The 27,875-nt window shown below is 59.9% G+C and overlaps 1 protein-coding gene across 5 annotated transcripts; it reads right to left on the bottom strand.

Annotated features, from left to right (window-relative positions):
* Positions 1–2: 2 nt before the first annotated feature.
* Positions 3–26,171, bottom strand: MICALL1 (MICAL like 1). 5 transcript variants are annotated; one of them, XM_045062351.1, is made up of 17 exons: positions 24,714–25,744; positions 21,380–21,428; positions 20,751–20,892; positions 16,192–16,280; positions 14,686–14,828; positions 12,903–13,348; positions 12,223–12,280; positions 10,938–11,326; positions 9,090–9,505; positions 7,108–7,242; positions 6,373–6,499; positions 6,143–6,233; positions 5,911–5,984; positions 3,133–3,247; positions 2,883–2,929; positions 1,876–1,934; positions 3–736 (listed from the first exon to the last, which is right to left on the bottom strand). In XM_045062351.1, the coding sequence occupies exons 1-17, from the start codon at positions 24,902–24,904 to the stop codon at positions 731–733; spliced, it is 2,577 nt and encodes an 858-aa protein (XP_044918286.1). In that variant the 5' UTR covers positions 24,905–25,744; the 3' UTR covers positions 3–730. The 5 variants fall into 5 exon arrangements, with proteins under 5 accessions (XP_044918286.1, XP_023113450.2, XP_044918285.1 ...); XM_023257682.2 differs by lacking the exon at positions 24,714–25,744 and adding an exon at positions 26,023–26,171 and having other exon boundaries at positions 3–1,934; XM_045062350.1 differs by having other exon boundaries at positions 3–1,934; positions 9,096–9,505; positions 24,714–25,750.
* Between the last annotated feature and the right edge of the window lie 1,704 nt (positions 26,172–27,875).

Below are 27,875 nucleotides of genomic sequence, written 5' to 3'. Positions count from 1 at the left end.
TCTGGATTTCTAGCTTCTTTTGAGAAATGGAAGAGTCTGGCAACACTGGGCCCACGTTCCCACAAACTACAGTTGACTTAAGTAACGAAGAACCTCCCCCTTTAGTTGGGGGCATAGACACCCCAGTTCACCCCAGTCCCCACCACCTGAGTCTCCGGACACCCAGACAGCCTGCCAGAGCCACTCCTCAGGTTATACCCCGCCTGGTCATGCATGTGACCTGCCTGGCCCCTGAAAGCCTTTGTGGAGTTGGTGACCAGCTCCAGGTCAACAGGCACGTCTGGAAGGAGACCGCCAGGGGCTGTGCAGGTGCGGGAGCCACCTCTCCCAGCTGCAGAAGAGTCCTGGCCAGTGGCAGGCACTGAGGACCAAGGCTCCCTGGCAGGGGCGGCCCCACAGGTCCCGCCCAGGTGACCAGAGATGTCCGGCCACGGCATGCGGCGGACACAGGGAAGTAGGCAGACCTGGCTAAGGGCAAAGCACCCAAGGCTCCAGGGCACCGGCAGCTGAGGTTGTCTCCGTTTATTGTTGGCGAGGAAAATCCTCGTGAGTTAATACAGTGCGTGCTTTCCCCAGAGGTGTGCTGAGGGGGGTGCCCTGGAGCACCCCAGAGATAGCTTATAGCAACAGTGCTTTGACCGAGAGCTGTTGGACACATTCCCTGGGGAAAAGGCCATTGTCCCCATCGGCTCCTCCTCTCCCCTGGCCATCTCAGTGGGGTCAGTGGCCATCAGTCCTTCGGGGGAACAAGTTAGGAGAGAACGGACAACAGTCGAGTGTGAGTAGACAGACTGGTGACGGCCACACGCAGGAACAGGCCCACCATCCCCAGCCCTGGGGGAGGTGGGGGGAGGTCTAAGTGAGGGGTCAGACTACAATGTGTTAAGGAACCAGGATTAGCACCTCTGTGAAACATCCTCCCTCGGCTGATGATCGGGGACTGGAACTGCCATGGGGCCTGCCTCCCAGAGACCCTCATCCACCCGGCGTGGCCGCCCAGCCCCGTGGCTCCGGGGGGTGAGGTTTCCTATGGAACCAGGGGAAATGAGAGAGGCCCCTCCTAGAACTCTGAGGGACAGAGGGAGGGATTTGTCCATCAGGCCCGTTTGTGTCTGAGGACACAGTAATGAGCTCAAACCCAATGAGACTTCATAAATAGAGCTCCTGAGTGAGGAGAAACAGATTCAGGGCCACCTGCACTGGAAAGGAAAACGGGGACACAGAGCCAGGGCTGGGGCAGGAAGAAGCCAGCGCCACCAAGCCCTGAGTGCTGGCCTGCCAACAGCAGCAGAGGCCTGAAGGCAGGAGACCCCGGCCGGAGGTCCGCCATGGGCGGACCACGCGGGCGGAAGGACCTCCAGGTCAGAACTGTGACAGCTAAGAATCCCATCTGGACACAGTACAGAAGGGAAGAGGAGGGACCAAGGGGCTGCCCGTCACAGCAGGGGCTAGGTGGTGGGCAAGGCGGGTGTGCTGGGCCTCGGCCCCTCCCTGGATCCTGGACCCAGGACCCTCCTCGCTCCGTGGGTCAGTCCCAGCATCTGGAATCACCAGAACCAGACTGGGCAGAGCTGAGCCACAGCTGCCTATGGCTCAGAGGAGGGGGAAGAAAACTCTTGGGCCCAGACCAGCAACAGGACCCTGAGGAGGGAGAGGCTGTCACCGAGAGGCCCCCTCCCCTTGCATCATCTTTCCTCAGGACTGATCCTGATGGGAAGCAGGGAGCCCCCCACCCCCCCGCCGCCCTCGAGTGGAGCACAGCCCAGGGGCTGAGCCAGGAGGGGTGAAAGTCCCAGCTGGCTGCCCTCGCTGTTAGCTCTTGTCCCCCGGGGACTTGCTCTTGGTATCACGCTTGTTCCCTAGCAGCTTCAGCACCTTCATGGTCTTGAACTTCCCCTTTTTCTTGCCCTCGGGTTCAGCCTCCCTCTGGAACTCTGCAGAAGAGAAAGGGGGCGTACGTCGGGAGAGGCCGGGGGCCGTGACGGAGGCCCAGCTCCGCCCCTCCACCTCGTGTGGAACCTTGGGCAGGTCACTTCACCTTTCTGGGCCTACAGGATGGGGTTTCTGGCAAGGATCCGGAAATAAACGAATGTGAAAACAGTCTGGAACTCTGAAGCATGGCCAAGATTTATCATGAAAAGGCCCGACCCCTAGGCTGGTGCTCAGCTCTGTGGGTTACAACGCAAACACGGACAGAGCTGGAAGGAACCTCAGAAATCATCTGCCTATAGACCACGAGAATGTGGGCCTTTGAAATGAACTAACACCAACAGAGCTCTTTGTAGTTGCCAGGCCCGGGGCTAAGTGCTTTATTTACATGCATTATCTGAAAAGTCCTCCCGTGAAGGGGTGCCCCTATCACCCCCAATCTGCAGACAAGGAGGGGGAGGCCTATAGGGCTGAAACGGCTGGCTCCAAGTCACCCAGCCAGTAAGTTCCAGATCTGGGACTGGAACCCAAGCAGCCTGACTAGAGTCCAGACCCAACCACAAAGCCACAGAATGAGTCACCGATGGAACCAAGATTAAACCCGGGTCTCCTGACTCCCCGGCCAGTGCCCTTTCTACCATTCCAGGCACCGTCTCATCTCTGGTAGGCACTGCTGTGTGAGGCCGCCAACTCCTCCGAGATCAGCTCCAGATGTCAAGGAGGAATGCCTGGCTTCAGGCAGCCACCCTAGGAAAGTGCCCCTTGCCCACCACAGCCCTCCCCGTAGCCCCCCACTCCCAGCCCAGGCCATAGCCCTTCTCGCCACGCACGGCCCTCCCGGCAAGAGAGAGGCTGGGAGTCTGCACACAACGTCCCTGTAGCATCCGCTCCGACCCGTTGTTCAACCTGCCTGCCAACCGTTCTGGTGAACCAGAGCCCCAGGAGGGCCTCACCTTTCCTCCTGATCATGGCTTCCAACATCTTGTCTTCCTCTTCCTCCCTGAAACGAGAAAGGGAAGCCGAGGGTCCCACAGGAGGAAGGCCTGGATATTCTCAGTCCCTTCCAGCCTCTGAGTCCCTCCGACAGGGTTGAACAAGGGTGCAGTGGGATCGCTGGCAGTGAGGACAGGGCTGGCCAGGCCTGCTCCTCCGGACCCCTCCGGCAAGGAACCTCCGGGGGTAGCCCTTCCCCAGCCATGTCACCTCTGCCGGTCCTCGTCCAGGCAGTTGACGATGGCGTTGCGCTGCTCGATGAGGGTCACGAGCTCCTGCATCAGCACCTTCTCTCGGCCCCGGTCCTCCTCTGTCCAGTCCTTTTCTGCCCAGGGAGAAAGGTCGGGGGCATGAGTGGGGGGAAACCCGCCTGCCTTCCCAGGAAGCCAGGAACCAATGCCTAAGTGCTGAGGCGGCTGCGGGCTGCCCCCATGCTGGATCCTATGAGGACAGAAAGGAGGGGCCCAGCTGGGTGGGGATGACAAGTTCTGGGGGAAACGAAGGTGGTCCTGGCAGAGACAAAGCATACTAGGATGCCTACCAAAAAACCTTTCAAGGGGGCTCCAGGAGGGCAAGTAAAACACACATTCTGAGAACAGAGACCAGCTCTTGCCGAAGCATTCCTGCTTCTGTTCAACAAATGTTCACTAGGTGGTTTCTTAGAAGAGGCGGGATTCAGGCTGGGCCTGCTAAGAGTCTCCAAAGGTGGGCTGGCCAGAGTGGGGCGGCGGGGGGGGGGGGAGACAACAGGGGACTCCTAGGTCCTTGCACAGTAGAAGCAGTGTGTGGCAGTGTGTGGACCCAAGTGGCACATCGGGACCTTAACACAATGCCATGAAGGAGGGCAGATTAGAGGGGACAGGAACTTAGGGGCGGGGAGCCCAGCCAGGAGGTGTCCCTGAGGTCTCACGTACCTACTGCCCCACCAGCCTCCTCCCAAGAACCCGAGCCATCCCACAGGACCACCCAGGGGCCCACCTATGCCTTTTTACCTCTCATCCAGCCCATAGCTTCCCAGGGGAAGGGTGCCCACACTTAGCCTTCCCTCCACGACATCTGGCACCACAGGCCTCCCTGTCTCGAAAGAAACATCCTGAGGCCCCCTAGTCCTGTCCCAATGTCCTAACACCTCATCTTGCCAAAGCTCAGGAGCAGGTGGCCCAGCACAGTTCTGGGGACAGCACGGGCTTCTGAGTCACGGCCCAAATCAAATCTTACTCTGACGCTTCCCAAACCTTGGGCCCAGGGAGGTTATGTCCCTAACCTACATGTGGGGAAACTGAGGCTCAGGGAAGTTAAGTCCTTGACCAGTATCACACAGCAAGGGGAGAGCCAGGATTGGAGCCCGGGGAACCTGACACCCCCCAAGCCACAGCCCTTTTGGTGTTTTGTGGGTCCCTACCTCATCTGGGGCCTTATAAACCAAAGGGAACATCTCTGCAAAGGCAACATCTGGGACAGGATGACAAGCCCAGGACGTGCTGCCATCACACAGAAGGCTGGAGAAGCAACACAATATGCCCAGGCCCAGGTTGGCCTGGGGGTGCAGGTGCTGCGCCCACCCCAGTCACAGAATGTCACTGTGGCTCCCTCTGCATGGTGGGGGGCGCGGGGGCTGTGCCCCAGCCTCCAGGAGATTTGGGAATGAGTCACAGATGGCAGGGGAGTGGCTTCCAGAGACACTCCTGCCTTGGGTCTCACCCAGCCCCCTAAGTTCCTCAGTCAGTGGAGAGGCAGGGCCACTGTCCCAGCAGACAGAAAGGGCTGTGTGTCCAGGAACAGGCCAGGGTCAGAGACCTGGATTAGAAGCCCAGCCCCCCCACCAGTGGGCAAGACTCTCAACCTCCAGCTTTCCATTGCCTCATCTGTGAAATGGGAACAGTGAGGTCCACTGCCTGGACCAAGAAGTGGTCAAGAGCCCTGATGCCTCTGATCTCTCTGCCTAGCTGTGGCTCAACTACACGTCATGGCCAAAGACCCCAACTCGGCCACATATAATAACCATCAACCATCAGGCCCTCAGAGGGCACGGAGTGTTTCCCTACCCACTGTCTCCTGGTGCCAGAATATCCTACAAGGTGGGTACTTTCATCCTGTCTTACACTTGAAGCTACTAAGACTCAGAGAGACTAAGAAACCTGCCTAACCAGCGCCCCCCCCAACACCCCATCCTCTGCTTCCAGCATTTTTTTTTTTTAATTTTTTTTAATGTTTATATTTGAGAGAGAGAGAGAGAGAGAGAGAGAGCGCGCGCACGCACAAGCAGGAGGAGGGGCAGAGAGTTGGAGATGGAATCCGAAGCAGGCTCCAAGCTCTGAGCTATCAGCACAGAGCCCGATACGGGGCTCGAACCCACAAGCCGTGAGATCATGACCTGAGCCCAAGTGGGACTGCTCCCAGCCTGTTAGTGGCAGAACACAGGACCATGTGACTCCACACACACCCGATCCCTCCCGCTGCCCTTCCACCATTCTAGGCCCTTCCTGCCTCTCCCAGAGCCACTCCCAGGATCCCGCTGAGCCACACTGTGCAGGGGACCCACCTTCCCTCCCACCACTGGTGCAATCTTGCCATGCTCTAGCCTGATGGCCAGGCATCTGCTGTCACCCACTCACCTGGGGCAGCCCCGGGCCCTGGAGCCTGAAGGCCCTCCCCAGTGGGTGCCGCTCTACCCACAAGTTCCAGGAGAGGGAGCGGCCCAAACAGGCCAGTCTGCTCCCAGGCCTGGTGCTGCCTGAGAGCCTTGTCACCCCTGATGCCACATGAGTCCACAACCCCACACCGGCCATGCTGTTCCCTCTCCTGCCATCGCTCGAGCCCGTGTACCACCTGTTAGGTGACCCAGACGACACCCCCCGGCGCTCTCCTCCTCTGGCCCTGCTCCCGGTGTCTGCCTATCCCCAGTCTGGAGGGTCAGCACCCAGCCCACTCCTAAATGTCGCCAGGCCCCCGGGCGGGTACCAGAGGAGCACGTGTGCCTATACCCACCGGGCTTGTTGAGAAGGCACCGCAGCTCGAACTCCACATCCGCCTGGCGCTGCTCCAGGTTCTGCTGCTTGAAACTAGAAGGCAGGAACATTGTTAACCCTGCCCCTTGCATGGCTGCCCTGCCCTGTGCTGTCAGCGACGAGGAAACATAGGGAAGATTCTCCGTTGTAAACTCTGCGGATTCTGGGGACCGGAGCAGGGGGCCAAGTTGGGGGGGGCGGGGGGGACTCACACATAGATGAGCTCAGACTCCCGCCGCACCAGCAGATGCTTCTCATGGATGAGCTTGAACCAGTCGACCAGCATGTCGTCCTCACGGCCCTCTGGAAGCCAGATGCCCACTGAGGCCAGGGCTGGCGGCGCTTCCAGCCCCCAAAGAAGCCATCGGGGCTTGCCCCCAGGGAGAGAGGCTCCCGTCACCCCTAAGTCCCACCCGCCAGGCCCTCCCAGCAGCCCCCGCACCATTTACTCCGCCACGAAGCTTCTCCTCCAGCAGGACCCCACGGTGTTCCAGGGCATCCAGCTGGCGCTCAATAGTGTCCATCTCTCCGTGGATGTCCTCCTCGGGGATGTACTGGTCAGCCTGGACCTGCCCGACAATGCCCCGGTGACCTGAAGGACAGCCCATTCCTCCCACCTGCCCGCTTCCAGGAGCTTTGGCCATTTCTGGCCAGCATTGGCCACCACAGACCCGGGCCCCAGGCTGTGTCCCACCCCCCAGCGTGGCCGGGTACAGGACCCCAGTGCAGGGAAGGGTGGCGGTGGGGACAGCCACAGCCCCTTGATGCCCCTGGCCCCAGCCAGGGCCAACAGGCACACCCAGAGGGAGGCACAACTTCCTGCCTCTCGTGGCAACCCTCCCCCCGCTTCTCTGCCCTTCCAGAAATGATACCACAATGTGAGAGAGTGACCCTAGTGGACAGATAAACTCGAGAACGCTCTAATCTGTTTAACTAGAAGTATATCATGTGAGTGCTTTGATCCTTGAACTATTATTAGTAACAAGTTAAATGCACCACTCATTGCGCCCGGTTGAGAACAGCTGGTCTGCTCAAAATCCCCCTGGCTGCAGGCTAAACCTCCTCCGGCATCCGAGGGCAGCGGCCCAGACAGCCCATCCTCTGGGAGAGCCCCAGGGGATGCCTGAGGCGGCCAAGGGAGGGGTCCCCAGGGCTCAGGCAGCCGAGTGGCTGGTACCTTGCGCTTGATGAGTGGGAAGCCGTGTCCTGGGGCAGGTGGCCTGGCTGGCTTGGATCCCTTGGTGGCCTTCTTTGTGGTTGGGGATGCTGTGGGTGATGCCTTCCGGTTAAAGGGATTCTCCTTGCAGGAAGACTAAAGGCAGGGAGAATGGCAGAGGATAAGTCTGGGGAAGAGGCAGTAAGACAAGCCCTGCCCCCCTCTGCCGCCCCCTGCTGTAGCCTGATCACTACGGGACTACGGGCTATGGGACCACGGCCTGGAGCCTGGGAGGAGGCAGCCCGGGCAGAGAGAGATTCCCAGCATTCAGTCTCGGATGCACGGAGGCATTCAACAAACATCTCCACTTCCAAGCACCTGCCACACGTAGTTGCTGCCCTGGATGCCTTTCCACACTCTTGTTCTCACAACCTCTCTGCGAAACGGGTATTGGAAGGCCGATTTTATAGCGGAGGACGCTCAAGTTCAGAGAGGTTAATTGATTGGCTCAAGGTCATGCACTTCCCAAGGGCCCAAGCGAGGGCCAGGGCAGCTGTCGAGCACCGGGGCAGTGGTCAGGACATGGAACGTAGGGCCAGACAGCTCACTCAGGCCTCACGACCACCCTTTTCTCGCAGGCTCTCGGGCTCAGAGAGGTAAACGAAGCTCCTTGCCCGGCCCCGCCCGGCCAGGAAGTGTGAAAGCAGAGATCCCACCTTCCATCTGGCCAATAGATGGAGGAAAAGAGTGGCTTCCTCCCTGTCCAGGAAAGACCCCTACCCTGTCTCTGCTGCACCCCCCTCCACGTATCCACAGCCCTGCATCTGTCTGACCCTCTGCGGAGACCCCTGCCCCCTCCGAGGCCAGCACAGCCAGGCCGCCCCAGCACTGGGACAGGGCCTCGCCTGCCAATTCGAGCGGGGAAAGTACCAGGGCCTGAGTCCAGGCATGGCAAGGAGACAGGGTTGGGTTCCCACAGGGCAGCGCCCGCAGGGGCCCAGCAGGACCAAACTGCCCGAGGCCCCCAAGCTCCTCAGGGTTCTCAGCCTTTCAGCACCAACTGTCAAGCCAACCTTACACACACCCCAGGATGGGAAGAAGACGTTTCAGAGGAGCTGCCTGAAGGGGGAGGTGTCCAAAGTTGACCTCTTCCCCTACCTGCCCCTCCTAAGGAACCCTGGGCCTCCCCAGAGCAGTCCGAGGCCCACAGAAGGGGCAGGGCCTTCTCAAGGTCACACAGCAGGCGGGTGGCAGAGCTGGCTAGGACACCGTTGCCCAGGCCGGGGCAGGTTAAATTGTCTGGACCGAAAGCTCAGCCCTCTCCCCCGATTTATCCTCTGTCAGGTCCGTCAGACCATGACGACGGCCACCACCCCCCACCCCCATGAGCTGTCCTGCCACCCTGCCCCCGGGGGCTGCAGAGCCTTGGGCCCCAGCGGGCTACAGAGAGTGTGCAGATGTGGACCATCAGAAGCTGGTGGCCCAAAAGGACTGTGGCTACAAGAGAGGTGCCCTCAGGAACTAGCCGCCTAGAGGAAATGTCCTGATCCCTAACGACCCCCAGTCCTTGGCACGGGACTGAGAAACAGTTACACAAACAGGCACGAAGGTCACCTGGAAAACGAGCCCCCTGCCCACTCTACCCCCAAGAGGAGACAGAGCCTGGGGTGAGCCTGGGAGGGGGCCTCTGGCAGAAGCAGGGCCTCAGAGAATGGAAAGGTGGACAGAAGGATGTGAAGACAGACGGTGGCTGGGTGAAGGGGTCCCGATGGGACAAGTACGTGGGACAGGCAAGTAAACAGGGGCCCGGACGCATCACTACGTGAAGGGCCAGGCATGGGGACAGGGGAACGGACGCACGGGTGGACGGGTGGATGAATCCGTGCCTCCGCAAATACAGTCGTGAATGGGCCGAGGGACACATCCGGGTCAGTAAATAAGTCAGACCACCAGACAGATCCATCGGACAGGACAGTAGCTCTTAGCAGGCGGGGAGAACTCACCTTTACCTGGAGCTGCGGGGATGAGGTTCCAGGAGAAGGCACGGGGCTCTTGTCTCCAACCAGTAAGAGAGGCGTGGGGGCAGCGCCACCGCAGGGCTTGGCTGGCTGGGGCCCCGGGCCGCCCCTAGTGTCGGGAGCGAGGCCAGGGCTGGCTTGGGGTGTCCGGTCTGTGCTGGGCTGCACCAGTTCCCCAGAGGAGGAGAGGGAGGAGTTGGCGAAGAGGCTGGCAGAGGTCGCGGGGGTGTCAGGGGCATGGACTGCAGGCTCTGAGGAGCTCTTGGGCACGACCGGTGGCTCCAGAAGTTCCCCAGGCGGGGTCTGGCCGGGGCCCTCGGACGACAGGCTCTCCACGCTGAGGGCTGGCGACGGGGTAGCCGAGGGAGGCTCCGAGTGTGAGAGGCGGGAGGTGTGGAGAGCTGGGCAAACAAATGAACGCGTGAGCGCCACACGAGGAGGTACAGCCTCACCTCACGCCCCCCACTCTCCACAGGGCTGGGGGTGGCCCTGGAAACCCAAGTCCTCCCGCGTCCAGTCGAGGCCGGGGCCCAGAGAACAGCTACGTGCTAGGACCCAGGTCAGGAGGGGCCAAATCATCCGCATTCATCCCCCACACCCTGGGATGCGCTGTGCCACCTCATGGCACACCTGTCGTCCCGGGTTTCCTCATTGTTCCCCACTTCCTCGTGCACATGGCGGCTGCCTCTACTTCCCCGCCCCCACGTCCGATCTGACCCAGGGCAAAGCCCAATGGAAGGGGCAGATCTGCCAGAGGAGGGGAGGGCAGACGGAATCAAGGCTGGCCTCTCCTCTGCCCCGACCAGCAGGAGAGGGAAGGAGCCAGCAGCCCTCGCAGCGGCCGGCCCTGGCCAGGCACCGCCCCGTGTCGCGCTAGTCCTCACGTGGATGATGGACACCGTGCTTCGAAGTACCACCCTCTGTGTTTTCCAGATGAGGCCACAGACCCAGAGAGAAGGCACTTGCCCGGGAAGGGCTGGGGTTGACACAGCTATGTGGGACTCAGCACTCATCCCGCCCGAAGCATCCGGAAGCTGCCAGCCACCCTTAATTCCAGGGTCCCAGGGCTCCAGCAGGGGCCAGAGCAGGGAACTGAGCACGTGCTCTCAGTCCCACCGTCTAAGGGGCTCCCGCTGAGGTCCTGAGGGCCACCCCCCAGCCGCGGTGGGAGGCGACCAGGCCCAAGGCCTGAGAAAACCGCAAGACAGCGAGCGACAAAAACTACGACGTGCCTGGACGCAAGAGGGCGCAATGGGAGGAGGGGGCACAGCGCCCTGGGGCCGGCCCGCCACCTCCATCTTCCAGACGGGGAGACTGAAGACGGACACAGGGAAGGAGCCGCTCAAGGTCATTACGCGTGTGTCACACACAGCCAGGTCAGAGTCCCAGGTGCCCGGCAACTGGAGGGTGGTGACTAGACAGGCGGACTCAAGCCAACCCCTGCCGCACGCTCTCCGCGAGCCGGGCTGCGCTGAACCCCTGGCTGGGGCGCACATATAACCCTCGCAACACCTCACCTGCGGGCGCACTACGAAGGGTTAGGAGTATAGAGTCTGGAGCCTCCTGCCTGACACATCCTGTCTCTACTGCTTACGTGCTATGAGGCCTTGAGTAAATCACTTACCCTCTCTGTGCCCCAGCTCCCTCACCTGCAAAATGGGAGTGTGACCACCCACCTCACCGGTTTGCTCTCGAATTAAATGAGAGGACACACGTGGCCCCTGGCCCGGCGGGGATCCCACCGCACCACACACCCTTCCCCAGCCCTGGGCTGACCCAGGCAGCCGAGCCCCGAGTTTGCTCCGGGGGGCTCCCAGAGATGGTGGCACTCACCGAGTGGGGAGGCGCTGGGCGCTCGGGGGGCAGGGCGCTTCTTTGTCTTGGGGCTGCTGGTGGGGGTGATGCCATACCAGGGGTGCAGGGACTTGGGTGTGGACTCCGAGTGGGCCAGGGCGGGGCCTGTGGTCAGGCCGGGTGCATTTGGGGATGCCTCCTGCTCCTCTTCCTCCTCCTCCTCCTCGAAGGGGTTGTAGGGCTTGGGCTCCAGGCCAGCTGTCACCTGGCTCTGCTGGGCCACCTCCGCCACGCCTCCGTTCTCCACCCGCCTGCTGTCCCGGCTTGGAGGTCCGGGGCTGCTGCTCGGGGGGAGGGGGGCTGGCTTCTTCTTTGGCTCTGCCTGCACCAGTGTGATCCATGGGGGATCCTTCCTGGGGGCTGGTGTCCTGGACGGAGGTGGGGAAGAGGCAGAAACCATTAGGGGGCGGGGGGACAGCAGCTTCCTCTCTCTTGACAGTTCCTTCCAAGGAGGTAGATGAGAAACCGCACCCTTCTCTCCCAGCCCAGGGGGGGCCAGTCTGGGTCCAAGGCCGAAATGCACTGTTACAGTCACACGTCGGCTGGGCCCCTTAAGGCCCAGAGAGCGTGAACCTTCACATCACACAGCCTCCATGAGCCCAGCCCAGGAAAGGACCCACAGCGGCTCTCTGTATGAGGCTGAGAAAGTCACCCAGCCTCTCTCCACAGTCGCCCACCTATGAAAGGGGCACAATAGTCTTCACTTCACAAGGTTATTATAAGGATCCAATGGGCAGAGTGCCTTGTATACAGCAAGCGCTCACTGAGTGCACTCCCATTTCAGCTGGGGCCCACCCTCTCCCTCACAGACCACACAGGGGAAGCACAGCTCCAAAGAACAGTTGGAAATAGATGCCCGCACGCAGGACGCAGGGTCCCAGGGTGGAGGGCCTGAGCCGGGGACAGAGTTGAGCTTTTCTGGGTCTTTCTGTACTCAGCTGCCAATTCTCACAACAGCTCTCTGAGTGAGGCCTCGCTCTCCCACGTTCACAGGGCAGCAGAGGCTTAGAGACGTAAAGGGGCCCCGGGGGCACTGTCTCCACCAGACTACTGCCCCAAAGTGGGGACCCCGGGGGGAGCCTCAGGGAAGGAGAGGCGGGCACAGCGCTCCTACCCCACCCAGAGTGAGCCTTGCGCGTCCTCGGGAGGGTGTGCTGGTGAGTCATGTGCCCACGGGAGGCCTCGCCCCCCCCAGGCCCCAGGAACACCCCCATTCCCACCACCAGGGCCTCCGATGCAGGAAAGCCTCTCAGAGCCAGCGTACCTCTCAGACAGCTTGGGGGTCCCTCTCGGCTTGGGGACGGGGGGTTCGTGCAGCCTTCCTAGATGGGAAAGGAGAGTGAGACAGGCCTCCACGGGCGGCTGTGGGCAAGGCGGCAGAGTCGGGCACTGGGGAACCTGGGGCGCCCTCCCTTTCTAGCTGGCAGATCCGGGACTCCAGGTAGCCGTGGTGACCTCACCTGCAACCTTGCACCTCCAAGGCCTGGCACTCAGGGACATTAGATAAGCCCCAAAGGTGACGGGTAAAGAACGGTCATAGGGGCCAGGCCAGGGTACCCGGAAACCCCATCTGCATTTCAGCTGAGAAGGGGGAACGCGAGTGGCCCGCGGACACGTCCCCAGTGCGGACAGGAAACACTGCCTCAACTCAGGCCCAGCATCACCTTCTCCTCAAAGCTCCCCCTGACCCCCAAGGGGCCTCCATGCAACCCACAACAGCCCCCCACCCCGTCGTGACAGGCTCCCACATTCTCCAGAAACCCCTCCGTCTGTGCCCATCTCCCCCTTGACACTGGCGGTGCCTCGAAGGCACAGATCGGCCTCAGCAGGACGTCCGGCCCCAGGGCCCAGCTCAGGCCTCCACGAGTGCTCCCAGTGCACACGCACAGTCAAACCCCGGACACACCCCTGCAAGCGCCCGGGCCCCACCGAACCCTCGCTCACCATTTACTAAGCCGCTGCCACCACCCGGCTCCCCCGGGGTCTCATGCTGCAGACTGGACCGGGGCCGGGGCGTGGGGGGCGTCGGGGCCGTGTTCTCAGACGCCTTCCTCGGGGCAGGCGTGGGGCGGCCGGCCGGAGAGCTGCCCAGCTCCTGCGGTTTGCTTGGAACCCGGGGCTTGGTGGGGATCTGGGGCCGGGCCTCGGGGCCGGCCTTGGGCACATCCACCTCAGCCCCGACAGGTGCACCAGGGCCGGGGCCGCCTCCGTCCACATCCTCGGCTTCTTCTGCAAGTTGCCGCTGCTTCGGCTGCAGAGGCGGCCCGGCCTTGGTCCCCGACCGCCCACCCGGGCCCAGCCTGGCACAGTGCTCCGCACACACGAAGGTGCCTTCCTCAGGCCCACTTCGGTAAGCTCCAGGGAGCAGCGTGCTGGAGCACCGCCGACACCTGCCGGGGAGAAGGTGGGGTGGGCGCGTCGACTTAGCCGGGCACCCGGGCCGGGACCCCGGCTACTCCTCCCCCGGTAGCCAAGGCCGTTCCCTCCCTCCCCTCCTCCCACCTGCCAGCCTGGATCCGGTCTCAATACACTGGACTTCCAGGCAACGTGGGTTTTGTTGCCGGTGTTGTTTTATGAAATAGAATGAAATACGACACATCAGAGTGTATCGCACAAGCGAGACTATATCGTTTTAGGGAACTCTAATGCCAGCTGTGCACCTGATTACATAGGTTTTCACGCACGTGTCAAAACTCTCACAGTGTCGAACGTGTTTTCCACTGGCAGACACTGTGAAAAGTCTTTAAAACACCGCGCTCGTGGCCAAAGGTGATTGTGCTGGTGTAACGATGGGCCTGCTTGAGACTTTTCCCTCGTGACACCTCAGTTCTGCCATCAGGCCCCTGGGGTTCCAGGCCGGGCCATCATGCGACCACACACACGCGCACACACACACACACGCGCGCGCACACACACACACACAGAGACTCACATAGACACAAACTAACCCAGAGTCGAATGCATGTTGTGTAACTCAGTCACTGGCTTCTCGACTATTTTCTAATTGCTTTTTCGCAGCATATAAAATGTTTTCCCGGGGCGACTGGTGGCTCAGTCAGTTAAGTATCCGACTTTGGCTCAGGTCATGATCTCGTGGTTCATGGGTTCGAGCCCCGCACTGGGCTCTGTGCTGACAGCTCAGAGCCTGGAGCCTGCTTCGGATTCTGCGTCTCTCTCTCTCTCCTCTCTCTCCTCTCTCTCTGCCCCTCCCCTGTCTCTCTGTCTCTCTCTCTCTCTTTCTTTCTCTCAAAAAATAAATAAGCATTAAAAAAATTAAAAATAAATAAACTGTTCTTCTACGTTTTCTAAGTTATCTGTCTTTTCCTTGTCTCTTATTCCATCTTCTTTAAACTTGACTTCCCCTGGGAGCCACACATTGAAAACAAGTCGGGATTTTTTAAAAACCCTTTTTGTTTTTCTCAAGGGCGTTTAAGGCAGCTCCTGAATTGTCAGTAGGTCGTTAGCCTCAGAGACCTTTGGCGCCGGAGGCAGAACCCCTGAGCTCAGCTCCTTCCCTAACTCCGTGAGGGCGCAAGCCTTTTCCCCTCCCTAAGCCTTAGTGTGCTCATCGGTAAAATGGGGATAAGGAAGATGTTCCGGCACGAAGAGCCCCACAATGTGCCTGGCCCCCTGAGGTGCTGAATCCATGAAATCTCCCTCCCTGGAAATGGGGTGTTGGGGGGGGGAGTGAAGCCCGCTGCCCCCCCAGGCTCCCCCCGCCACTCACCGGAAGCAGTGCCTGTGGTAGAGTTTGCCCTCGGCCAAGTAACGCTGCACCAGATGCACGTGCTGTTGGCAGGCCGCGCACGTGCTGCTGGGGGTCCGGTGGGCACCCTGCTCTGACAGACTGCCGGAGGAGAGCTCCTCACCCTGCAGGGACAGGGTGGGCAGATGGGGGGGGGGGGTAGAGGTGTGGTCACCAGCCAGCCCGTTTAAGAAAAGCCCCCTTCCGGGGCGCCGGGGAGGGCTCAGTCGGTTGAGCGTCCGCCTTCGGCCCAGGTCATGATCTCAAGGTGCGTGGGTTCAAACCCCGCGTCGGGCTCTGGGCTGACAGCTCAGAGCCTGGAGCCTGCTTCGGATTCTGTGTCTCCCTTTCTCTCTCTCTCTCTCTCTCTCTCTCTCTCTCTCTCTCTCTGCACCTCCCCTGCTCGCACTCTGTCTCTTTCTCTCTCTCTCTAAAAAAAAATTTTTTTAAAGAATAGTCCCCCTCCCCTCCAAAAGCCACTGCCCCCCCACGTCCGCATCAGCTTTGCAGTAGTAATGGACTTCATCAGAGCCCCGGAGGAGCAGAGGGAGACAGTCACCACTTTGCAGATGAGGAAACTGAAGCCCCGACAGGGGGAGAGACTGGCTCAAGGTCACCGGGTCAGAATGGAAACAAAAATCCTGACTTCCGGTTTCTGGGGCCCTCCCGGCCAGAAAGCCGGCTCCTGGCTGTATTACCCCTTCCCCTCTCTCATCCCTGCAGGTTGGCCCCTGACGGGTGACTGTCCTCGTGAGCCCACCTCGTCTGCCTTCTCTGCCTCCCCTCCTGGGGCTGCAGATTTAAATCCCGGTTTCCCCACGTCCAAGCACTGTGACCTTGAGGTTGCTTCTCACACCCTCTGTGCCTTGGGTTCCCTCCTGCAGACGGAATCCTAGAGCCCCTGACTGTCTCAGCCCCAGCTCACCGGGCACCCACACTGCACCAGCTCCCCGTCCCTCAGGAGCCCCTCCAGCAAGGGGAAGCTGGGAAGGGGGAAAAGCCCTTTGCACACCGGGAAGAGCCATCCACATTTGAAGTGTGGCTCCTCTAAACATCTGGGAGCAGGGGACCGGCCTTGGACAGGTGACGAAACCTCTCGGGGCCTCAGTTTTCTCGACACATAATACCGACGTCCCAGAGGTGTGGAGCGGATACGATGCAATCATGCTGGGAAGCTAAAACCCTGTCTCAACAGGAACCTGGGGAGTATCTGCTCTATGATAACGTGTAAATCCTGCCAGCGCCACGAGGGCAGAGTCAGTGTTGCAGACTGTCCCATGCCCCCTTCCCAGGCCTGGCACCTCCTGATTCTACCCCAAGCCCTGGAGAAAGAGAAGGAGCTCCCTGCCCACAGAACAGGACTGGAATCTGACCCATGCCCCCTCACCCACCCTGGCCAATGAGGCTCTACGGCCAAAGCCAACGGGACAAGCACCAAGAATGAACCCCGCAGTGGCCCCAGCCCGCCCACCCCAGGCATCTGCCTACCTGAGCCCTGTCTCCTGGTTGTGCTGGAGTAGGTGCTCCGGATGGCGGGGAGGAGGGTGCCTGGGCCTTTCTAGGTGATGAGACACTAGCTGCCAAGAGACAGGAGGGAGACCCTGAGGCAGGTAGAGACCCTGAAGTCCTAGGAGGCCCCCACCTGGCCTACAACTTGAGCTCCACAGCTATCGCCTTTGGGCAGACCACCCAACACAGCTGGACCAGAGCAGGCCCCGACTTCACACTGGCCAGCGGACACCTCCTCTTCCGAGCCAAGGGCAAGGGCAAGCTAGTTAACCTCCCTGAGCCTCCACTAAGTGGGACAGTGACTCCTACCGCTCAGGGGCAGCGTAAACGCTAAGGCAGCAGTAGGATCACAGAATTAGCAGCGCCCAGTATGCGGCAGGACCAGTGGCTTCCTTCCCACCGGGGGAAGGGGGTTGGAGGGAAGGAAAAGAGAGGAGACACGTGGCGCTGGTCTGAAGATTCAGGAAAATGGGCTGGTGTGGCCCAGAACCCTGCTTGCACTCCCTCAAGCAAAAAAAAAAAAAAGACCCACCGTACCCCACCAGCCCCCTCTGAGACTCCACTCCTTTACGATTTCAGCAAATATCCACCGAGCGCCTACTCTGTACCCCATGATTCAAATAAAAACCTGGGGCACCTGGGTGGCTCAGTGGGTCAAGCGTCTGACACTTGATTTCAGCGCAGGTCACGATCTCAGGTTTGGGAGATCGAGCCCCATGTCGGGCTCTGTGCTGACAGCACAGACCTTACTTGAGATTCTCTCTCTCTTTCCCTCTCTCTCTCTCTGCCCCTCTCCCTGCTCACGCTGTGCGCAAGCTCGCTCTCTCTCTCTCTCTCAAAATAAATAAATAAACATGTAAAAATAAAATAAAATAAAAATCTAAAATTCAGAAAACCATATACCCCAACAAGTCAATTTTACGGTTTGATAATTTTAAGAATAAAACCCAAGTTCCTTACTGTAGTCTAAAATATCACTTGACTGGGGCGCCTGGGTGGCGCAGTCGGTTAAGCGTCCGACTTCGGCCAGGTCACGATCTCGCGGTCCGGGAGTTCGAGCCCCGCGTCGGGCTCTGGGCTGATGGCTCGGAGCCTGGAGCCTGTTTCCGATTCTGTGTCTCCCTCTCTCTCTGCCCCTCCCCCGTTCATGCTCTGCCTCTCTCTCTGTCCCAAAAATAAATAAACGTAGAAAAAAAAATTTTTTTTAATACCACTTGACAAACTTTATTTTTTTTTTTTTTTAAGAATTATTTTAGGTTCATTTATTTATTTGGAGAGAGACAGAGAGAGGGAATCCCAAGCGGCCTCCACACCATCAACACAGCCCGACACGGGGCTCAAACTCACAAACTCTGAGCTCATGACCTGAGCTGAAATCAAGAGCTGGACGCTCAACTGACTGAGCCGCCCCGTCCATCATGGGGCTTGAACTGACAACTCTGAGACCCAGAGGCACGTGCTGTACCTAATGAGCCAGCCAGGCGCCCCTGCGTGTATCACATGTCACTAAGGGGAAGAATCGTTTCCTGAAACTTGGTTCAGTGACACATACATGCGTGAACTTGGACTGTGATGGGAACGTGTGTGATGAGTCACCGTCAGAGATTCTGGAAGCGGGGCAGCCTGATCGAGGAGCACCCTCCATCATCCCCCTCTGTCCTCATCCCCTCTGTCCTGCCCACTCCCCGCTGAAGCACACAGGCCCCTGGGCTGCCCCTTGCCTGGGACATTCCTCCCCAGATCTTCAAATGCCCTCCCTCTTCTCTCTGTCCAACGCTCAGCTCAGATGTCAGCTCCTCAGGGAGACCCTCCGTGACCACTCGTCCAGTAGCCTCTTCATCCTCCCACTGGTTTTTACCCCAGTTCCATGATTTGTCTCCTTCATCAGACTTCTTTGCAGTTATACTACCTACTGTTAACCTGTGCTCTCTCTCTCTCCCTCCCTCCTGTTCTCGGCTCTCTCCCCAGCGCCTGGCACACCCCCTAGGGGGCTCGGTAAATATTTGTTAAATGAATGATCAAGGGCCAGGTGTTGGGGCTACGTAGCCGTGCACCGGACAGAGATGGTCTGCAGGGGAAGAGGGAGGAGTGATCAAAATATTATGAACAGAGTCTGATGTGTTCACCACAGGGCAGGGAGCCACAAGAGCACCGGGGGGGGGGGGGGAGGGGGGTAAATCATGGCAGGCTGCTTAGAGGAGGCAAAATGTGAAGATGGGAAGGTGGGTAGGAAAGAACGTTGTGGGTGGGGAAAGTGGAACAGAAGATGACGTTTGGGGCTGGGGGATCACCACGAAGAAAGGCTTAGCAGAGAAGGGATGTGACGGACTCAAAACACAAAACAATTCACTATGACTATGGCTGGGGCAGCGAGCGGCTCAAACTGAGCTACGGGAAAGACTCTCAGGGGCCCCACTAAGAAGGATGACCCTCGGGGCGCCTGGGTGGCGCAGTCGGTTGAGCGTCCGACTTCAGCCAGGTCACCATCTCGCGGTCCGTGAGTTCGAGCCCCGCGTCGGGTTCTGGGCTGATGGCTCGGAGCCTGAAGCCTGTTTCCGATTCTGCGTCTCCCTCTCTCTCTGCCCCTCCCCCCGTTCACGCTCTGTCTCTCTCTGTCCCAAAAAAAATAAATTTAAAAAAATGTTGGGAAAAAAAAAAAAAGAAGGATGACCCTCACCCGTGCCACCCTGTGACTGCCCATTCTGCACAGCCACCGGGCTTCTTTCACTCACACTCTGGTTCCAGACCATGCCGCGGTTGCTGGAGGGCAGGGGTCAGCTGCCGTGCCCAGGGTCACTGGCACCACGGAGCCTGGTGCAGGGGGGACATTCGGCACGGTGCTGTGGTGTCTTAGCCAGGGCCAGGTTCCAAAGCTACCCAGTCCAGCGAAAGTCACGTCTAGTCAAAATCGCCCTTGAAATCCTTCTACTTGCCCAGAAAGTACAGTACAGGACCATCTGGGGAAGCCTGACAGCCAGCTTTGCCCCCAGGGTGGGGACACATTGCTGTTGTTTCCGTGGGTTGAACATCAGGTGGGAGAAAAATGGTTTGCATTTAGGGGCCAAGTTGTTTGAAAAGCACCAACTGTGCCTTTAGCGATAAGAACGGGGGTGATCCCACCCAGACGCCGCGAGGGGAGCTGGGCCCACCAGGGTCGCCCGGTGAGGACCCAAGAATACAGCGGGCACGAGCAACAGTATGGTGGAGGGCCCTTCCCCACCCCTCCTGCCTCACAGGTCCTCGGAAGGGTGGCCGCCCAGAAAAGAGCTCAGTTGAAAGAGATGAGGGTTTGGAAACAAGGGACCTTCCAGAAGGTAAAGACTGAATTGTAATTCTAGGTACACAGGCTAAAACTCTAACCAACGAAATAAAGAAGTCATAGTATCAACCTGGAGCCCTAAATAAGGACCAGACAGGTTCGCAGGTCCTCGCTCCTCACATCAATCCTAAGAGACGGGTGCTACCCTTATCCCCATCGCAAAGGAGAAACTGAGGCAGGCAGAGGGCCATGGTGGCCCACTGTCATCCAGAGAGTCAAGGGCAAAGCTAAAGTTCTAAGTCTGTGCTCTTAATTACCACCCTACTGCCTCTCACCAAGGACTCAGTGCTCAGGAAATACTTTCATTTTGATTTCTACCAAAACACACATAACGGTATGTGTTCAATTGCACTATCGATCTCTATGGCTGGGTGGGTAACAGATTATTTTCATCTTTATGCTCTTCTCTATGTTCTCCCTTTTCTATAGGAAGTATGTTTTACTCTTAGCAAGAAAAAAAAAAAATCTGTCTTTATAGAACACTTTTTTTTTTTAAAGAGGTTGTCTGGGACGGTCCACATGGAGAGCGGAGGCAAGGCCCCCGGGGACCCAGCACAGGTGTCAGACCAGCTGGATTCCTGCCCAGCCTTTCAGCTCTCCTGTTATGTGACTTTGAGCTCCTCGCTTCCCCTCTGGGCCCCTGGGCCCATGTCTTCTCAGCAGAAGGAGAGGCCCAGCTGTCCTCAAGGGAGGTTTCTGCAGGAGGATGCCCCGGGGCAGGGGGCTCAGCAGCCAGTAACCTCAGGGCAGAGAAGTACCCTGTAGCTCCCCCAAGTTCCCCAGCCCCACCCCCAGTTCCCCAGCCTCTCGGCGTTCGTTCAGACCTTGAAGGTCTCGCTGGCTTGGGAGGAAAAACCCCAGGGAAGTATCAGCAAACAGGAAGTGAGGGCGAGTGCCAGAGAGGTGAGCTCACAGGCAGCGAACGAACTCGCCCTGCTTTGTCTCTCTACCTTCATTTTGTTCGGCGATTGGTTTGGGTGTTTTCTGCCCAGGAGACTTGTGAGCTGCACGAGGGCAGTGATCGTGAACGGCTGCACCCCCGGGGCCCAGCGCGGTGCTGTTGTACTCGGTCCATATGTCAGTGCCTCAGTGAATCATCTGGCGAATAAATGATGTGCTGCCTCCCCGGCTGCCCCTTTGAACGCTCAGAAAAACAGTCCTGCACATCCCCGGCCCCACCCCCAGGACCAGCCTCCCTGTAGGGCTGGTCCCCTCTCACCTGGGCCCGGGCTGGAGAAGTGGTTGTAATACTGGGACACGTAGGTCATGATGCTGAGGCAGTCAGGGACACTCATGGAGACCATGTCATTGGGGTCCAGGAGAGCAGGGATCCCCAGCTCCTTCTCGGCCACTTCAAAGGCCTGGGGTGAGGGCAGGTGTGGAGTGGGGGGTAGAGGGGAGGGTGCAAGGGTAGGAGTGGGGGCGGGGGTGGGGGAAGGCGGAGTGGTAGAGGCAGTGGGGGGAGCGGGGGCAGGTGCACGAGTGGGTATGGAAAGCAGCCACAACAGGAAGAGGAGGAGGAGGCAGGGTTAGTGGGCGCCCCTCAGCCTAGACCCAGCTCCCCTCCTCAGTGGGATGAAGGGTCCGAGACTATAGGCTCCCCTCTGGCCCCACATGATGGCCTGGAGGAGGGCCGGCTGGTAATCCAGACACAGGGGGGCCAGAAGGAAGAAGGGGGTGGGGAGAGGAGCAGGCAGGGCCCCAGTGCAAAGCAGCTTCTCAGGGAGCTGGTCCAGGATCCCCCTTGCCTCAGCTCCTGCCCTGCAACACCCCTGCCCACTCCCACCCCGCTCCACACGCCCACAGCCTCTACAAGCCCACAGAGCTTCCACCCACTTGGGGACTCACCAAACGGTTGTTCTCGAAGACATTGTCCTTGGAAAGCGCATCAAAATCTCTGTAAAAGGTAAAGGGAGGAGGAGCGTTGAGGAGGTGACTGGGGCAGGGGTATGGAGTCTGGAAGGAACGGTGGCCCCGACCTCATCCCACCCAGTGTGGGCCTCAGCAGGGTTGGGGGAGCGGGGTCTGTGGACAGTCCAGGAGGAAACCAAGGCAACGAGCTCATGCTCACAAAGCCAGGTCTGCCAGGAGGGGGCAGAGGATGAGCTCATGGCCCCCTCCGGCATCCAAGCAGAGGCTGGAAATCACTCTGAAGGGGCGGGGCTCAAGTCCAAGCTTTCAAGTTTAATATCCCTCCTCTCACTGTACCAGAAAGCTGAGTCCTGAGTCAGTGGCAAAGAGAAAAAACTAAAGGGCGCCTGGGTGGCTCAGTCTGTTAAGCATCTGACTCTTGATCTCCACTCAGGTCATGATCTCATGGCTTGTGAGATCGAGCCCCGAGTTGGGCTGTGGACTGACAGGGCTGTGCCTGCTTGAGATTCTCTCTCTCTCTCTCTCTCTCTCTCTCTCTCTCTCTCTCTCTCTCCCCTTCCCTCTCCCTTTCTCAAAACAAATAAGCTTTTCAACGTTTATTTATTTTTGGGACAGAGAGAGACAGAGCATGAACGGGGGAGGGGCAGAGAGAGAGGGAGACACAGAATCGGAAACAGCCTCCAGGTTCCGAGCCATCAGCCCAGAGCCCGACACGGGGCTCGAACTCCCGGACCGCGAGATCGTGACCTGGCTGAAGTCGGACGCTTAACCGACTGCGCCACCCAGGCGCCCCAGAACAAATAAGCTTTTAAAAAAAAAAAAAAAAAGACAACACTAAGACCAGGACTAATGTTTGTAACAACAGGAACAGCCACAGATAGCTGACCTGTGCCGAGTTCCTGTCTGGAATTTATTTTTGTAGCAACTCTATTTGGCAGGTATTTATCCCATTTTACGGATGAGGACCCTGAGACCCAGAGAGGGGAAGCCACTCGGCCTCGAGAAGCAGCCACATTTCTGGACTTTTCCTCTGCATATCACAAACCCAGAGAGGCCACACCAACTCGCACGGCCTTCCTGCGCGTCAGCCTCCCGGGTGCCCCCGCCAAAAGCCTTGCCCTCCTATGGATGAAAAGTGCCGCCTTGACTCTCCCAGACGGTGGGCCCAGAGGCCAGAGCAGGCAGCACCACCTCCAAGGTCAGAGTCCCAGGCTCTGCTCTTCCGGGCCTGGCCGTGTGGCCTTGGGCAGGTCACCAGTCGTCTCGGCCTCCCTTTTCCCATCTGTATGTTGGGGGAGCTCTAAGACCACCTCCCAGGTTGGTGGGGAGGGTTAGGGTTGAGTCTGGGCGGGGTGAAAGGCAGGCCTCGGTGATACAAGGGAGCGGGCAAGCATGCCTTTCTCCTCCTGCCCCAGACAATGAACCGTGGGCAGAGGCAGGAAAGGGAGCCTGAGAACCCCAGAGGGAGGTGCCCCAAGGCTGGGTGGACTAGGACAGGGGAGCTGACTACGTATGAGCCTCAGCCCTTTTGCCACACCTGGCCGGGTCGCTTCCCTCTCCCCCGACCCCAGAGCCGGGTCCCTAAGTCCTCTTGCTTTGCCACTGCCTAAGAGTCTGGCCATAAGCAAGCTATTTCACATCCCTAAACCTCAGCCTCCTGCTCTGTGAATAGGTGAGCAGTCGCCAGCCCAGCCCCAGCAAAGGCTTGTTCAGAGACCCAATGAGACAAAGGCAACTAGTCTTGGCAGTTTATTTCAGCCTCCCTGGCAGTGTTCCTAGAAGGCTGGGGTCACATTTTGTTCACCCTGTGCCCTCAATGCCCTGTGCCATTCCCGGTACTTCGTAAGTGCTCGATAAATGTTCACTGAATGAATAAATTCCGGAAACAGTGTGAAAACTATAAGGGCCCCTGAGATACTGGTTTTTCCTCCAGCTTCTTCCCCCACCCCCATCTCTGTCCCCCATCAACATCTGGACTTTAGTAACAGATATTCTCTAAGAGTTTTCAAAAACCCTGGGAAGTTCTATTTGGCTCTGGGGGAGACGAAGGACCGAAAAATGAAACCCACATGGTCTCTGTCCTCGAGGGAGGGGGGCAGGGGTGGGGAACAATGAACCAGCCCCTTCAGGAGGGCAAACCCCACCCCCTAGCGGAGGCAGGGCCCACAGCTCCAAGAGCTTGAACCTTTCAGATGATTCTTGCCCTCGGCCCTTACCCTGTCCCTACTCTCACGGAGATCCTCCTTACGCCTCATGTGGCAGCTGGGCCTCAGTTTCTCTGCTGTGCAATGGGCTGGTGGCCCGGGCACTGGCCTGCTCTACAAATGAATGTTTAGACAGGATTCCGGATCTCTTCTCAGAAGGGGAGCTGCCCTCCCCTGCTTAAAACCCACAAAGCTGGGGCGCCTGGGTGGCTCAGTCGGTTAAGCATCCGACTTCAGCTCAGGTCACAGTCTCGCGGTCCGTGAGTTCGAGCCCCGCATCGGGCTCTGGGCTGATGGCTCAGAGCCTGGAGCCTGCTTCTGATTCTGTGTCTTCCTCTCTCTCTGCCCCTCCCCCGTTCATGCTCTGTCTCTCTGTCTCAAAAATAAATAAACGTTAAAAAAATAAATAAATAAATAAATAAATAAAATAAAATAAAACCCACAAAGCTCCCCGTGGCTCCATCCCCCCTCCTGAGTCAGCAAGCCTGGCGCTCCGGGCCAGCTGTATCTCGGGTCCCCCCTGCCACGCGTTACAGGCCCCAGCAGCGCTCCCTCCCCCGGTCTCTGCTCAGGTGGCCCCCTCTGGCTGGCACCTGCCATCACCTGGCTCCTGCCGTCTCCGCCACCAGGCAGGGCCCAGCACAGAGTGGTGACTCTGTAACACTGTTGAGTAAAGGAAGGAATAACACACACTCATCATACTCAACTCTCTAATCACGCAACTTACAATAACTACTGTTAATTGCACGCGTTTGTTGCCTCACACCAATCCTGTGACGTCGGTCCTATTATCAACCCCACTTTACAGACGAGGGAACTGATGCCCGGAGGCGGGTCTAGTGATTTACCCAAGGTCACACACTTAGAACACGTGGGAGCTGAACAAAACCCAGCAGCCTGCCCTTTGATACTGGTAAGCTCAGGCCCAACAAGCTTAGCTTGACTCTCAGGTCCCTTCACACACTGGCCCTGTCCCCTGCCTCCCGCCTCGCGGCCCGCCCCCAGCCCAAACAGAAGATCCCGTGAGCCCTCTTTTCCAACACACGGGCCCAATGTGGGTGCCCCTCTCCTCCCTCCTTCCAAGCCCCACTCCTGAGCTCACCCACCCTGTGTCTGTGTTACTGCAGCTGTCACCTGTCCCACGGCAGGCAGAAGCCCGTGTGCGTCTCCACCTCAACTGCTTCGCTTCCGCGTCCACGTCCCCCCAAACCCTCTGCTCCAGGGTCCAACACAGGGCCCCACGGCACGCAGACGTTGTACCCCCCGGTACAGAGTGAACCAAGCGCATCTGCACCATGGAAACCTTGTGGCAATCCTCTCCTCCCTTCTCTCCCTCATCAGAGCCCCCCCCTCCCCAGACGCTCCCAGGGGGAGCACAGGTCTGCAGTGGAACAGACACGGAAAGACCGCAGAGCCCGCCTGGCTCGGGGAGCCCCGTCGGGGGCGCCGTCCACGAGAGAGGCAAGGACCTCTTGGTCTCAAGTTGCAGATGAGACAGGAAGCCCAAGAAGTGGCGGGCCCCAGCTTAATTTTCACTTGGTGTCTTAGGAATGAGTGAATGAATGAATGGAAGAGGTTCCAGGGCCCAAGGCAGGACCAGCTGAGGTCAAAGCCCCAAGTTGCCAACTGCTGGGGGGGGGGGGTCGGAATAAATTTTTCCATGAGAACCCCACTGGGCAGCTGGGGGGAAGAAGGGGCCATTTCCCACCCTGGAGCAGCCCCGTGGTGGCTGTCAGACAGACCTTATGAGCCTTCACTCAGCCACCCAGCCCCACTGAGGACAGCAGGGCTGTGGGGCACACACTTGGGAGGCAGATGTGTGTCCTAACTGCGGTGGGAGGTAGGGGGTGTATATCCACCCGTCCAACCACTCTTAACGGGGGTCTCCTCTGTGCCGGGCTGGAGACAAGACGGCCTGGGGGAACCACAGAAGTGAGCAAGGGGAACCCCTCACAGAGGGGACTGGCCTCAATGCCTCCCTCTCCGGGAGGGAGGTGCTCAGTGCGCCTGTTTGAGAGCACTGTGGTGCGGGGAAAGGCCCAGGGTCCCCAGGGAGAGCTCGGTTCCCCTTCAGAGAGTCAAGGCCTACGGGGGCTCAGCGTCCCTTTGGCGGAAATCAGTGCCCTATGGGCGGGGTCGGTGCCCCTAGGCCACGGACCAGTAGGGGGGACAGGTTCGGTGTCCCAGGGGGCGGGGCGGGGCCTCGTGGGGAAGGGGGGCCCCCCCCCTGGGTGGCGGGGGCTCAGTGCCTCCAAAGTCTTTCGGGGCCGTCGGCAGGGTCGGCGTCTCGGTCTCCGGGGGGCGGCGCCTGCCACCGCCTGGGCTCCGCGTCACTGAGGGGGGCGGGGGTCCCCAGCTCGGGCCCGCGCCGCCCTACTCCCCGGCCCGCCCGCCTCCCCCCACCCCGGCACTCACAGCAGGTCGGGCCGGTGCCGGTGCAGGATGGCGCAGAAGGCCAGGCCGTCCCGGAAGGAGCTGCTCAGGTCGCGGATGTCCACGCCGCGGTAGCCCTCGCACTGGCGGCGGCACCAGGCCAGCAGCGCGCCCCGCGGCCCCGCCATGAGCTCCGGGCGCCGCCGGGATCAGGCTTCACCCCCGGGCCCCGCTCGGGCCGGTTTCCGGCGGCGGCTCCAGCTCCGGCTCCGGCGCCGCTCCGAGCTGCGGGCGCCGACCGGCGGGCGGCGGGCGCAGGGCGGGGAGGAGGCGGGGCCGCGGCCTGGGTGACCGCGCTCCGGCTCCGGCTCCGGCGCGGGGTCCCGGCTCGGCTCGCTGCTCCCTGCCCGGCCCTGCCCGGACCTGCCCGAGCAGCCGCCGCCCGCGTGGCCCGGCCCGGCCGGCCGCCGCCTACTCACCGCCGCCCGCCCCCCTCGCTGTGGGCCGGGCGCGGGCGCGGGCGTCCCGCTGGCCTCGGTCCCCGCCCGCGGCCGCCGGGAGCGGGGGGCCTGGCGCCCCACCCAGCGGCGGCTCCGCCCCCAGACGCGCCCCCGCCCGCCCGAGGGCCCGACTGCCCACAGCCCCCCTCGGCTTCGCGGTCCCGGCCACCGCTTCCCCTCGGGAAGCCCTCAAGACAACTCCGGGACAGCCCCGTCACCTCCTGGAGACTCGCCCGGCCCACAATGACTTCTTCCATCCCACTACCTCCACCACGATGCCCCCCTGGAATTCTCCTTTCTGCCCTCTTCCCACGCTTTGGCCTAAGGACCTGCGTGCAGATCCCCTACACTGATTTCCCTCAACCCGCTCAGCTCTCCTGGCCCGAAACTTTGCGCCGGCATTACCCCCACGTCAGGTCCGTCGGGTCGTTCCCCTGCTGGCCGCAAAGCGCCCCCCAGATGGCCACCAGCTTCCCCGACCCTGTCTCACCACTCCCAAACACCCCTGACCTCCACAGCCCTGTCTGCCACCGTCCCCTCCCCCCATTGCCTGCCTGGGAGCCTCCATGCCCCCCCACCCCTCCTCCCACCCCCCCCACCCCCCCATCAGCCTAGGTGTCCACTCAGCGATGTTTTGAGCCTAGCTACGGGTCCTCCAGGGTTCTCTCCCCCTGTGTAGGCTCGGGGATCTCCTCCTCGCCGCCGGATTACAGTGGTGGCGGGTGGGGCCCCCGTGGGCCGGGCCTGTGGGAAGCAGGCCCTTGTCAAGCGGGGCTCTGGGCCTCAGCCCCAAGCCATATTCTGCTCCCCTCTCCAAGACCGGGTCAGGGACTCCTCCCTAGAGGCCCATCCAGACCTCAGATGAATCAGCCTCCCACTCAGCTGCCATGGTGGTGACGTCATCCTGACCAATGTAATAGTTAGCTGGGATGGGTCTGTCGCTCCACCTCTCAAGGGAAGGGGCAGGGTCTTAGTCACCTCTGCCACCCCTCAGCCCTTGGAGGTTGGAAAGAAGGGGCCTTTGGGGGTCCTATCCACCCCGGCTTGGAATCCTGGCTTTCCCCTACTCACTCGGCCCAGTGATGGGCCTCCCTGAACTTCAGTTTCCACATCTTAAAAACAGGGACAGGGGCACCTGGGTGGCTCAGTCCATTAAGCAGCGACTCTTGATTTCGCCTCAGGTCCTGAGCTCACAGTTGGTGAGTTTGAGCCCTGAGTCAGGCCATTCGCTGATAGCATGGAGCCTGCTTGGGATTCTCCCTCTCCCTCAAATAAAAAAACATTAAAAATTTTTTTAGGGGCTCCTGGGTGGCTCAGTCGGTTAGGCGGCCGACTGCGGCTCAGGTCACGATCTCGCAGTTCGTGGGTTCAAGCCCCGCGTCGGGCTCTGGGCTG

The sequence above is a fragment of the Felis catus genome, chromosome B4 (assembly GCF_018350175.1).
Source record: "Felis catus isolate Fca126 chromosome B4, F.catus_Fca126_mat1.0, whole genome shotgun sequence".
Lineage (NCBI taxonomy): Eukaryota > Metazoa > Chordata > Mammalia > Carnivora > Felidae > Felis > Felis catus.
This window is presented reverse-complemented; position numbering and strand designations above follow the sequence as displayed.

Excerpts from the sequence above, each read along its gene's own strand:
- MICALL1 (XM_045062349.1), bottom strand. The coding sequence starts at position 24,904 with ATGGTGCAGATGCGCTTGGTTCACTCTGTACCGGGGGGTACAACGTCT. Across the intron at positions 20,893-21,379 it reads TCTTCGAGAACAACCGTTTG|GCCTTTGAAGTGGCCGAGAA; the intron begins GTGAGTCCCCAA and ends CCCTCACCCCAG. Across the intron at positions 6,234-6,372 it reads GCTTCGTGGCGGAGTAAATG|AGGGCCGTGAGGACGACATG; the intron begins GTGCGGGGGCTG and ends TCTGGCTTCCAG.